We start from the raw sequence: 13,098 nt of genomic DNA, 5'->3' as shown, positions 1-13,098 counted from the left end.
ATGGAACTAAGTATTTGTAACATTAGAAGTAACGAAAGAGGGGAATGTTGGGGGAGAGGTGGTATATCCCGCCCCCCTGCACCATTCCCGTACCAGGTAAATGTGTGAGCTAACTGGGGAGCAATCTCCGCCCCTCCTGTAAAAATGTGAATCTCCTATCTTCTGTATAAATGTACAAACACCATGATAAGGCATGTAGTATGAACTCTATTTTGTGTCTTTCCAAATGCCATCTTTTTTTAGGCCCTCTGCCACTCTGTCGAACTGACCACTCTCCCTCTCCCAGCGCCGCGCACAGCCAGCCCCTGCCACCTCCACCCTGTGTCAGCGCGGCGTGACTCCTGTTCTCACGGAAACGCAGCCATTAATTGTTGCAATAGACAAGTATCAAACCCTGACAAAATGTGCTCATCCTAGAATGTGAGACCAAGGCATGATGCAGCCTCAGCGCCCCATACATCTCTGCTGACTGACTCATGCCCTCTCCACCGCCTCCCTGCCAAGCCACGGTCCACTGAACCCTTGCCCCCTATTCCCTTTGAATGTATCTGGTCGCCAGACCCTTCCTCCGGACCACCTCCAAATCACTCCCCATATACCTAATATAGAGTGGTCATATATTCTGGTAACACAAAAATCTATCTCTAATGTGTTTGAAATTGTGAGGCTCCAGTGACCACAAATCAGAGATTGCCCCTTCTGATAAGGCACCTGAAGGAACGACCCCTAACCCATGCCCCCAAAAAACCTGTTAGAATGTACCTATTTCATACCAATGGCCCCTTTTTGATATAATGGTTTAGGACAGTCGTTATTTCTTGCATACAAGGTTTGTTGTTTCGCTTAGTCAGACAGCACTACATCTCTGCAAACCTATCCTGACTCCTGACCTTCACTCTGCAAGGAGGAGCCCAGCTGACCATGTGTACAATGACTGATGGAGAGACCACCACCAATGAACCCCAGGACTCCCCTATGGAGATGGGAGTAGTATATGTACCTAGACAATCCTGTTTGGTAGACTATCTCTTATGTATGATGTCATCTATGACGCTTGGTGCCCTTTTAACGTGCTGCTCGTGTATCTGTCAGCAGAGCGCTCTTGGGCAGCAGAGTTCTTTGCTTGCATTTATTTACTTATATACATTTTGGTTTCCTTTCAATTACTCTCCTGGTCTCATTCCCTAGTGGGGTGTGTACTTTATTCTGTCCATTGGGACACGTGCTTGATAAGGTACCAGCCTTCACTATATAAAGTAAAAGCAGTACTGTAATCTTTTAAAGCAAATAGTCAGCGATGCGTTTGTGGGTATGTCTGGATTATGGTAAGTGTTTTTAAGCATAGATTGCAATCTTTAAACATGCAGCATAAATGCACTTAGTGCTGACATTGTGCCCAATAATGCGCACATTTACAGACCTTTATATAATAGCTGCACAATGAGATTTACATTCGTGAACTCATTTAAATAAATGTGTACGCAAACAGCCTTACTCCTGATGATGGATTAAATCGAAGTATTGTGCATGAACACTCATGAAAATTACAGTATCACTTAAAAAAAAGTACATTCAGGGGGGAAAGGTTGAGACAAGATATTGAATAGGGCCTATTGGATGCCGGAGCTCTTGTACACGCATAGTATGAACGATACGGAGGGGTGCTAGGGTGTTCTCACAGAGCAGTGACACAAGAATACATACTAGGGGTGTATAAAAGTGAGGCATTTCTGGGAGAAGTGGACCTCTGTTTTTAACATTGTGCTGCCATTGTTCCTTGATTATGATTTTGAAACGTTAATATTGGGTGATGAGCTCGTTGATGGATTTACTTTTGCACAGAATAAGTGGCTATTTGGGCACTTTCTGATGGCTTAGGAATTGATCTTGAGACACTGGAAGTCAAGGATTTGTTCAGAGCAGAGCGTGTGGATTGTCCAAGCTTGTGGGAATGGAGAGCGTGATTTATAGACATCAGAAGAAAAACAAGTTGTTCAATGATACCCGAGCTATATTTTCGGACTTGCACTAACTCTGTTATACTGTTGGTGGAGTCTGGGGTGGGGAACAGGTTTTTTTGCCTGTTATTATGAACATCTTATAAATATGTGAATATAAAAAAAGTCCATTCATTTCATTGCACATTTTTATCGTTTAACAGTTTTAATTTGTAATGAAATATAAAACATTAAAGTACTAGGTTAAGTAAAAGCAATACTATTCTTATTTAAAGGAAACAGTATGCGTTGCAGTTATATTAATAAGTATGGATTTAGTTAATACAAATTTGCACACGTAAATGTATGTCAACTTATATGTACATCAAAGATGTGTAATGATTGACATTGTACGTTTTGTTTTTTTAGAGTAAACCTAAAAGGGATGTGCTCTTTGGTGCACAAGGGGCATTACATTACATGTGCATATGTCACTGGGTATGCGTAAAAGAAATAAGCTTACACATTTAAAGTCCCCCCATATTATAAAATGTTGCATTACATTCTAGAAAACTTGGTTCCTTATTTGCAAATAATAGAACAGGTTGTTTGTCCGTGCTATTCCCCAATAGAGGGGCTCCCACACTTTTGCTAATTTTGTAATACTTGGACTTTAACCCTAAAAATGCCCAGGGTAATTTACTAGTGGACCCCTTGCTCACTTTGCTTAGATAGGCACATTCTCACGTCACTGAGGTCCAGCAAGGCTGAAACATTTATCAGGGGTTCCTGTTGAGGAGAATTGCCTAGCATCTCTGCACTCGACTGCCCAAGTGGGTGGGAATAGACTGATGTGCCAATGGATATTTCCCCTCTGTGAAAGGTACAGTGAGCTAAAACCTGATTGTAGACCCTGCTCAGTGAGAACCTACCCATAGAACCGGTTATTTGGCCTTGTTTGTTCTTATCGAGTGCCTCCCACACATTTGCTAATTTAGTTTATTTGTGTACTCAACCTTGTTTTTAAATTTGGGTTGTAATGTTTCTATAGCGTAAATGTTTTAAAGCTTAAGGTGGTGTTTACGTACATGTGTAAATGAGTATTTTACATACATGTACCTTAATGTGTTACTTTTACGCTTGATTATTGTTCAAAGTGCTGTCTGACAACAAGCATTAAAAGTAAACCTAACACACTGTGGCTGCTGGTGTCCATTCTGTTTTAAATTAACAATGGAAAACAGGGAAAGCTTAAAAGCTTTTAAGTATGTTAGTGTGAACATGAGTTTCAAGTGGAAATGGAAATGTTTTTCAAATGTAGGTTTAAGCAAGAAAATGCATTTGTTTTTTGTTAAGGGCTTGACGCCTACAAAAAGTGTGGGGGGGGCTAGGGTATGCAGTGGGGGAAGTGACATCAGAGACAGTTCACGTAAATTGAAAGACAGTTGCATATTTCATTTTAAGATGTCTTTCCCAATTCAAAGTCCACATGACAAATAAGCATTTCACAAGAGAACATGATTTCTTAAACATGCTGGTGCACATCCTTTTTTAAAAATTAATATACATACAGCCATCACTGACTTTGTATATGACACATTTAAAAAAACAAAATATTGCTAAACATAAAGCCTAAAATGCCTATTCAAAATTAGTTCATCTATATAATGCAACATTTTCTATTTTTCAAGCATGATCTCTTAACACACAAAACATATCCCTGCTGTTAATTCTTCCAGAATCGTCATGCATGTACCATAAAATATAATAATATGAAAAAATAAGATTAACATTGTTGCCTTCCAATAGCAGCACCCATAAGGCGCACACGTCATCACACTTTAACACATTACTGTATGATTTCATGTAGGTTGCTCTAATCGCATTCAGACTGCCGCAATAACACATGATATGTTGTGCTGTTTCTATTGTAATTTCACTGCACAAACGACATAATCGCTCTAGTGGCGGTATGCCCCATTTCTTCTGTCTATTTTGAATACTTGTGTGCGATTAGATTTCAACAGACGGTAGCTTCTTATTATGGCACTGGCACTATTAGGATAGGCATCAATATATTTCGGCACATGTTTACGCTCCATCCAGTATTCGATAAAGGGTCCACTGTTAACATTAGATGCCAAGTTAACAAGATCATTTTCCTTATTCAGATTGTATATTTTTTTTTTATTGATCCAACCTTTCAGCTTGGCCTGTGTGCTACATATGTTATCTCGTGCAAAGCTTTTGTCCAAGTGCCATGTTTGGACCATAAACCACCAAGAGTGCCAAAGCTCTCATACTCATGTATAGCCCAGTGTGCCACCTTTACATCAACCATGATTGTTCCATTATCAAGGTGTCACAATTTCTCATAACCCATGACAAGTTTGTAATTAATTACTCCGGTTATTTTCATAATATCGAATTCTAGCAGGATATATTCGATTGACAGTGATTTAGGCATTCTGATTAACATCCGCAAGATTTTTGGCCTCAGATTTATTTAACTCTGATCTAAGTTTGGTTCCACCCACTTCCATACCATATATCAAGCAGGGAACTTATCTATTAAGACACCCAAGTACTTATAGCACTCCACGCATTCGACCACCTCATCAACCTTCCATATTGATTTAGTGTATTTTTTACTCTGTTTTTCCCATGAATGCCAAAATCTTTGTTTTGTCGATGTTGACGCGGAGGACATTGTCACTGGCATACTTGCGTGGGGCATCTAGCTTAAGTTGGAGCCCTTTTGGGGTGTAATCAAGGAGCAAATGATTGTCCGCAACGCTAAGCCATCCAATTTTAAGTGCCCCAATTTTCACTGGTCACGCTTCCACCAGATTTAAAGCCTCATCTTTATTGGCGAGGTATAAATTGAACAGGGTGGCAGCAAGGTTACAACCCTGTTTAACTCCACACATCGTTGTGAAAAAGTCAGATGCTCATCTCTCCTTGTTCAGCCTCACTATAATCTTCGTACCAGTATGTAACTGCCTGATCATGTTTAGCAGGCCATGAGGAATGTTCCATGAAACAAGTTTGTTCCATAATCTGTTCCTCATGATCGTGTCAAATGCTGCGCTAAAAGCACCATATACTGGCAATTGGCGTCTATTCCAGGCATATTCAATGGTGGTGGTAAAGGACCTGAGGTTGTGTAGTGCTGGATTTGGCTCAAAAGCCTGTCTGATTATGGAGCAGAATCTTATTTTTAGTAATCCACTGATGCAATTCATTCAACAATGCTCTTGCAAAGAGTTTTGCTCGCCTATCCAGCATGGCCAGCATACGGTAGTTAGAAGGAATTTTGCAACAACCTTTTTTTTATAAACGAGAAGGATGGTACTCTCTTTCCAGGAGGCAGGTAACTCACTATGGGTCCCAATCGATACAAATAAGGGATGTAATGCACTGGCCCAAATACACAGAGATAACTTCAGAAGTCCATTACACGTACCATCAGGGCCGATTTCCTGAGATGTTGATAACTTAGCAGTCATCTGAGTGATGTCAGTAACCGTCGATTTACAAACCCAGCTCTGATTTAATCTGAGGATGTACCTCATTGCTGGGTAACATAGCCCTCAGTGTATTCTTAATATTATGAGTATACAGCTCTCTTCGGGAACACTATTGATAGGTACATTTTTCTTAGCAGCCCCCCTCACAATAGACCAGACCGTTGTATACAGAAGCATGCTCATTTGTGTGCAGAATTTGAATGAGGGGGTATATATCAAATGCCTCGCCTGCCGGAGGTATTTAAGGCGATCTAGACAGTCTGAATTCTCTACTGAATTGAAAGCTTTTTCAGCGTCTTTCAAATCTGGCACTATGTTCCAAGATGCATCCAGTGACGATGTGGCAAACGAGTGTTGTATATTCATCTTAGTGGAATGCCCTGGGACAAACCGGACTCGTCTGGATGTGTTGCCCTTGTAACTCTGGGAAGATGATGATTGGAAAGTATTTTAGTCTATATTTTGTAAGGTGTTGAGCATGGAGAGTGGTTGATTCAATCCACAATTCTTCTGCAGCTTATTCAGTTTCATTGGCAATATTATGCTGGGCTTCTTTTTAACTTAGGGATAAGAGCCAGGTGGTACGTTTCCTCTATACCTATGGCGACATTTGCGGGCATATCAACTAACTATTAGACTGACCCACTGTCTGTCTCTTCTACCCACCCCAAATGTCCTTCTCCAGGTCTACAGTGCTACAATGCTATTAGCAGGGGTCTGACACTATACCTGCAGGTGGAACACTGTGGTCTCTTTTCGGGACTGAGATCTAAGGATAATTTGTCATTTACCATCTCATATGTAAAACAAATCGAACTCTGATGTTAAACCTCTAATGTGTTCATGAAAACCTATAGAATGCTGTTTTCAAAATGTTTTTTCCATACGCTCATTGAACTTAGGGTCAAAGCTACTCATCATATGCCTTCTACAAATAGGGCACTGTGCGTTTGGACCTACTATTACAGAGGTCCATGATACCCCTGCGAAGTGAGTTGCTAGTCTGTGTTTTTTCTTAGGTGGCATAGAGAGCCGGTGTGCATTCAGCAAGCCATCAGTGAGTACTGTATTTGCACCACAAGTCAATGAAGGAGCACTATATATGAGGCAACAAAGGAGCCATAACTAAAGGAACCAGCCAAGGGACACATTTGAGAAAGGCATAGCAAGGGATGAAAAGGCCTGGCAAGCCACGCGGTCTATTCCCCACACTCCTAATGCATACTGTAATAAACTGCATACATATGCATGTGTTTTTTAACAACTCTCAATCAAAGGCAAGCCACCTATGCATGTTTCCTTCCTATTGTCTTTGACAGTTTTCCATTTTCAAGCACAAGTGAGTATATATAGACAGTTATTGAAACCTTTCAGATTGCATGTTAGGGTTTGTTTTATTATTTGTAATGCACGAGCATACCCTCAGGTAACAGGGCGCAGCCTTTACATGAATATGCGAAGCTTAGTTACAACAACCATAATATATACATAAACACAATGAAAGTAAAACGCAAGATTAGAAACATATATACAAGTAGGCACATTTGGTTACAGTGTGTGCGAGAGGCACGGATAGGACAGACTTGGCACCGGCATGTGTTTGAGGCTTACTTTTTCAGCCATAAAACTACCTTTGATCGGAAGTTTTGATAGGGCAAGTCCCTTCTTAGAGTGGGCGGTAGAGAGTAGACGGTAGTCGAGGCGGGACAGAATGAGGGCCCTAGCCAGAGTAAGGCAGCTAGAGTCGGACAGAAATGGTTTGGCTGTATGGATCAATTTACACGTGTACGCCGTGGAGGATGCTAGGGAGTTCACCTGTCTGTTGAAAGAGAAATTGGAGTCCAGGTAAGAGCCCAACGTTTTAACCTCTTGTCCCACTTTGATGCTGTTCCCATCGATCAAGAAAGAGCCGTAGGCATGGCCTAGTTTCTTTAGACTGGTGGTGGTACCTAGGATGATGAGTTCAGTTTTATCAACATTCAGGCATAGCCCATGTGTGTCCATCCGTGCCTGGATGATGATGTACACTCTATTCAGCAAGGCCAAATCCTTCTCATAATCTCCAGAAAGCGGAAGGAGGATCTGGGTATCATCTGCGTAGTTGGTGTAGGTTGATACCGAGATGATCCAAATCATCGAAAAGGGGCTTGGTAAATATATTGTACAATGTGGGGGAAATGCAGGAGCCCTGAGGCACGCCACAGGTGATGGGTATGGGGTCTGCTGCCGCTGTAGGTGAGAAAACCCTCATGGTTCTGCCGTTGAGGAAGGATCTGATCCAGGGAATGGCCTTGGCAGTGAAATGAGCTGTGTGGAGGTGTGTGCACAGGACAGAGTGATCGACCAGGTCGAAAGCTGCAGAGCGGTCAAGGAGGAGGAGGAGGAGTAGGGCTGCTTGGCCATTGTCTCTGAGCTTATCGATCTGTGCTTTCAAGTCGATGAGAGCAGTTTCAGTCCCGTGTTGAGGATGGAAGCCTGATTGTCTTGCTCCTAAAAGGTGGTGTTCTTCCAGGTGCCTCTGTAATTTGTACGTAAGCGACCTTGTCCAGGATTTTTAGAAGGAGTGGTACGGTCATTATAGGTCTGTAATTAGTGGGCGTGGCTGGGTCAAGTGCGAGTTTTTTTAGTAGTTTGAGCACCCAGGATTGTTTTACATTCGAAGGGATGGAGCCAGTGCAGAAGGAGGCAATAATTTCGTGATGAAAGGGGAGAGGTCTCGGGCGGCATCTTTAATGAGCTGTGCCGGGCACAAATCTCCCTGACAGTTGGAAGATTTCAGTGACATGATGATTTTTTCTACTTCAAGTATGGTAACTTTGGAGAAATTGAAACGAGCGGTTTCACTTAGAGTGGGCTTCTCTGGTGGTTTGGAAGGGAGAGGATCATTTAAAGAGGCTTTTTTACAGGAAATTTTGTTTTGTAAGGTGGCAATCTTGTTAGCTAGGGCATTTTGGATTTCTGAGCACCAATTTTTATCTTTGGTACAAGTATCTGGTGGAACGGTAGGAGTTTCTACTTCTTTAAGGATGGAGAGTAATTCCTTCATGTTTGATTTTGCTTGGGATATTCGGGAGTCAAAGGGGGTTACGTTTGGCCAGGTACATTTCTTTTCTATAGAGGGTGGCTAGTTTAGAGAGTTTAAGTTTATTGGCTACTGAAGGGACTTTTTTCCAGGTGGCCTCAGTTTCTTTTTTGCTGCCTTAGGTTTTTGAGGAATGGTGTGTACCATTTGTTTAGGTGTGTTTTAGGCTTGCTTGGTCTGAGTTTGAAGGGAGCAATTGGGTCCAGCGAAGTGGCCATGATTTTGTTATATTCTTCGACCAGAATCTCTGGATCCGAATTATCGGGGAGTGAGTTGAGAGTAGGGAGTAGGTTCGGGATGAGTCTCTCGTTCACTGCAAGTTACCTGAGAGGATGCTGACAGAGCCAGAAAAGCTTTGTACTCTTAAAGTAATTTTTTTCTATGCGGAAAGCATAAACAACTATGAAAAGGGTTCATTTCTATCTTGTATTTGAATGCAAATCATTTTGTCAATGCAGTGCTTTGTGCTCTGCCAAAAGGAGCACACATGGCAACTTATCAGTTGTCTTGCTTTTTAATGAAAATACAAAGGACACAATGGGCCTGATTACGAGTCCGGCGGTAACCGCGGCGGTAAAACCGCCTGGTTACCGACGGACTCGTATTAACATTTCAGCCTCTGTGACTCCCGGAATTACCAGGACATTACAGCCCCGGTGTCCCGGGAGTCACGGAGGCGGAATGGTGTTAATCCCCATTCCCATTGAGTCCCATGGGACTCAATGGAAATGGGGAAGTGGAAACACCGGCACCATCTCGTGATGGTGCTGGTGTTTCCACGTCCGCCTGCAGGTGGGAGGTGTTCAACCCGCCAGGTCAGACCTGGCGGGAAGATCACCTTCTGCCTGCAGGGGTCGGGATGGGGCGGTCCGGAATTAACAGTGGCTGCGGGTTTACCGCCACTGTTAATTCCGGACCGCCCGACCCGTAATGAGGCCCAATGATTCAAAACAAGCGCGACTATTAGTTACATTCAAAGTGAATTTTGAAATGCTTCATTGCACACTGTAATGAATGTATTTTATATTCTCACTGTTATCATGGCTTTGTGAGTTGTAAAACGGTCAGTTTAAGTAATTCTTACTTTAACAAGATTCATGTTGCACAAAAACTGAGCAATCCACCATATTGAAATGTGACCTCATGCCAGGAGAAAATGATTACTCGTACAACGTGATCATAAGAAGCAGATGCTAATATGCAGCATTTATAATTGGGGTTTGTGCATATCCTCATCTGAAGTTGCTTATGTAAACATATGGTGGACATCCATGTTAGTTAATGAGGACTGAACAGAATGAGTGTTTTTTGAGTTGTACTGATACAGCCGGAAATAGTTTTTCAATGGGCAGTGGCGCTGCCATTCTGTTCACTTTATCAAAGACAACATAAGAGACTCAAACGGGCAGCACTGATTGTGAGTCTCCAAGTTGGGAAGGGAGAGCGGAGATGTTTAGATAAGCCTTTCAGCTACATCTGTGCTGGTAACACCTTCAGTTTAGCGTGGTGCTGTGTTTTGGCACCGCAAATTAAAGATAGCCTGTCCTGCCCCTCATACCTTTTTATACAGGATAAATTGATCCATCAAAGCACAGAGGAAGGGCGAGAGGAGTATTTTGAAGGTGTATTAAAAATGCTTCACCTATATTTTTTATTCTAGATTGCTTTGAGGTTTTTCTTAGTTAACTGTACAACACATATATTGTCACTAAAATGCTTTATAGCATGGAAACGTATCTTTTGGCAAAATTCAAGTGGTTGGATGTTGAGGGCAAGCTGTGGAAAACCGCTTTGAGACTTCCCCCCCTGCTGTCCCATCCAGGCTAATAAGATGGAGTTTAGCCTGATATCAGTTAGAACTGGGTTGAAGATTAAGTGAAGCAAACTCTATCTAAAGATGGTATTATACCATAATGACCCAATTATGCCCTTTTTGGAGACCTTGGCACTGCAGCATGTATGCATTTCCACACTAGGATTGACGTAGCCCGTTATTTGACACAGATGTGGTCCTTTGCGCTGTCATCTAAAAAAGAAAGCCTTATTTTAGGATTGTAGCAGCAATATTGGCCATTTAAAACAGATGATTGCCTTCTCCAATTACTTGTGGCAGGGTTTTAATTTCTTTAAGCCACACAACTATTTAACTCTGATCCCTAATATTAGGTTGCATAGATTTATCCTGTCAGTGCTCCTTATAAGCTACCTTCGTTAATGACAATCGTTCGTTGATGGAAAATACTTCGATCCACACAACTTTGCAGAATTTGCTAATCTCGAAATGAGCTGGAGACAATAAAAGGATCAGTTGATGCAGTGCGTTTCTCTGAGGCGTTATCATTTCAAAGCATTAAGTAAATATGTGCAGTGCATTGAAAACATTGAGTTGGATACTTCCAGGGCTTACTGTCTCTGGCAGGTCTATTGCTGTCCCCGGCTCTTTAAGATGCCATGGATAGTGTTGCAAAAGTAACATGTATAAACTTGTATATGATAATATGAAATTATATTTCATTAATACAATGTGAAATAAGGCATTGTATAGATTTATGCTTTTAACTTGGCCCTAAATGAATTTTATGTTAAAAGTTTGTATATATTTAAGATGTACAACTGTTTTACTATGACCTTTTATATTATGATTCAGTGTGGAAAGTTAGATTAACTATAGCACTTTATTTCTTATCTTGGGACCTATATATTCAACTATACTTTTGTTAATACTCCTATTACCTCTGCAAGAGAATACATGCACTCAAATGCTAAACAATAGTGAGAGAGGTATTAATGTATTTCTATTTGAATATAAAATATACTATATTGCAAGTGCAAATACTTGTTGGTTTAGCAATGAAACTGTTTAGAGAAGATTTTGGTAACTTCTATTGTTTATCTGCAACAAAACCTGCTACAGCCCCATGTGGGCATTAAGACCTTCTTTGGTCTGGGTGTTAGTCTCTGGCATGCAGGGTATGATGGAAATCATGGTAGGACCTCTGCATACTGCTCCCATCTCCCCCCTTTCACTTAATGTGCTTTAGCAAACTGCTTTTCTTTACCTCTGATTTTTTTTTCCTCTTAGTCTGTCCATCTCCTAAATAAACTTCTGCCCCCCCAGCATCTGAGTCCATCTCCACTCGACTCTTCAATCCACCCTGTATTATCCTCCTCTCCTCCTGTGCCCCATCTGTCATCTGTTCTCCTCTGTCCTATGCTCCTTGCACCGTCTCCCATCGCTTCTCCAACTCTGCTCAAAGCTGTGCGTTTCTCCCTTCACTTTAACTCAGTTACTCAATCCTCCTTCACCGGCTACGCCCTATCTGCTGTACTGCTATTATTGCTCTGATTTGTCCAGATTCTCCACACACTTTGCCTTACCATCACTTTGCTCTCTGTCTTTGGCAATATCTGTAAACTCAAAAAGCCTTTTGATTATACAACAGCCAAACAATTGGTTTTCTTAGTGCTTGATTTGAAAACCTTTATCCTTGCTGTTACAGGAAGTTTGTTTTACAAGGAAAGCCTTTTCTTGCATGGGAAGTCCACCATTTCCATACTTAGAATGCCAAACAATATTTCTTTATCAGTGAAGTGGGTACAGGGAATCATGGTCATTTGTTTTGCAGTAATGGCATTGAATACAAGAAATATTTTTATTTGCAAACCATCAGGGAAATTTTACTCCACAAAATCCAACCGTGCAGGACATCTTTATTGGGTGATTGTTGAATTAATCTGTGTTTTTACGCATGGCATACATGTGATCTTGCTGTTAAGAAACTAACTCTACTTTTGTGAGCATAGGTGCAGAATCTGATCATAAAATGTTTCTAGATAATTGACCATGTTAACGCATTTCCCACTTGTTTAATTGTTTTGTTTTGAACAGGGTGTGTTGATGGTTGGCCCACCTGGAACCGGAAAGACACTTCTGGCAAAAGCTGTTGCCACAGAGTGCAAGACTACATTTTTCAACATCTCTTCATCCACGCTTACTTCCAAGTATAGAGGGGAGTCTGAGAAACTTGTTCGTTTGTTATTTGAAATGGTAAATAGATCTATACATTGTAATCCAATTGTAATATGGTGCAGTCAATCACATGAACATTGACACCATCGCTATTTCCACTTTTGAAAGGTGGTTTAACATGTTACCATTCTTGATCAAAACGAATTTTGACTTTGTTTTCAGCTTGTGAGGTTAGTTTGTCTATACTAGAGATGCTTGGGAGATGAAAGGTATAGAACAGTCACATGATGGCGAGAAACTGAGAGCGAAAAGACTGAATGAGACAGCATAGGGAGAGCGAACAGAGAGAACAAATCAGGGCCTCAGTGGGGAATGGAATAAACAGACTGGGCATGAGGTAGAGATCATGATATCCCACTTAGTCCTCATTAACAAATTGAGTCGCGTGCTACTGAATATAACCTCATTGCATTAAAAGATATGTGAATAATCTACTTTTAGAATGCAGTTAGAAATTACAACTTTTTCAACGAATAGATTGCATGCCCCTTCCACATATATTTTAGGAGTACACTTGAA

General features: G+C 41.3%; 1 protein-coding gene across 2 annotated transcripts in view; it reads left to right on the top strand.

Annotated features, from left to right (window-relative positions):
* Positions 1-13,098, top strand: part of KATNA1 (katanin catalytic subunit A1) — a 438,379-nt gene that overhangs the window by 242,993 nt on the left and 182,288 nt on the right. For both annotated transcript variants that reach the window (XM_069607673.1, XM_069607672.1), the window contains one exon: positions 12,439-12,597. In XM_069607673.1, the coding sequence (XP_069463774.1) occupies positions 12,439-12,597 (159 nt within the window). The remainder of the gene's footprint in view (positions 1-12,438; positions 12,598-13,098) is intronic.

Source organism: Ambystoma mexicanum, chromosome 4q (genome assembly GCF_040938575.1).
Source record: "Ambystoma mexicanum isolate Mex_15411 chromosome 4q, UKY_AmexF1_1, whole genome shotgun sequence".
In the NCBI taxonomy this organism is placed as follows: Eukaryota; Metazoa; Chordata; class Amphibia; order Caudata; family Ambystomatidae; genus Ambystoma; species Ambystoma mexicanum.
The sequence above is the reverse complement of the archived record's forward strand: the minus strand, read 5'-3'. Positions and strand labels throughout refer to the sequence as shown.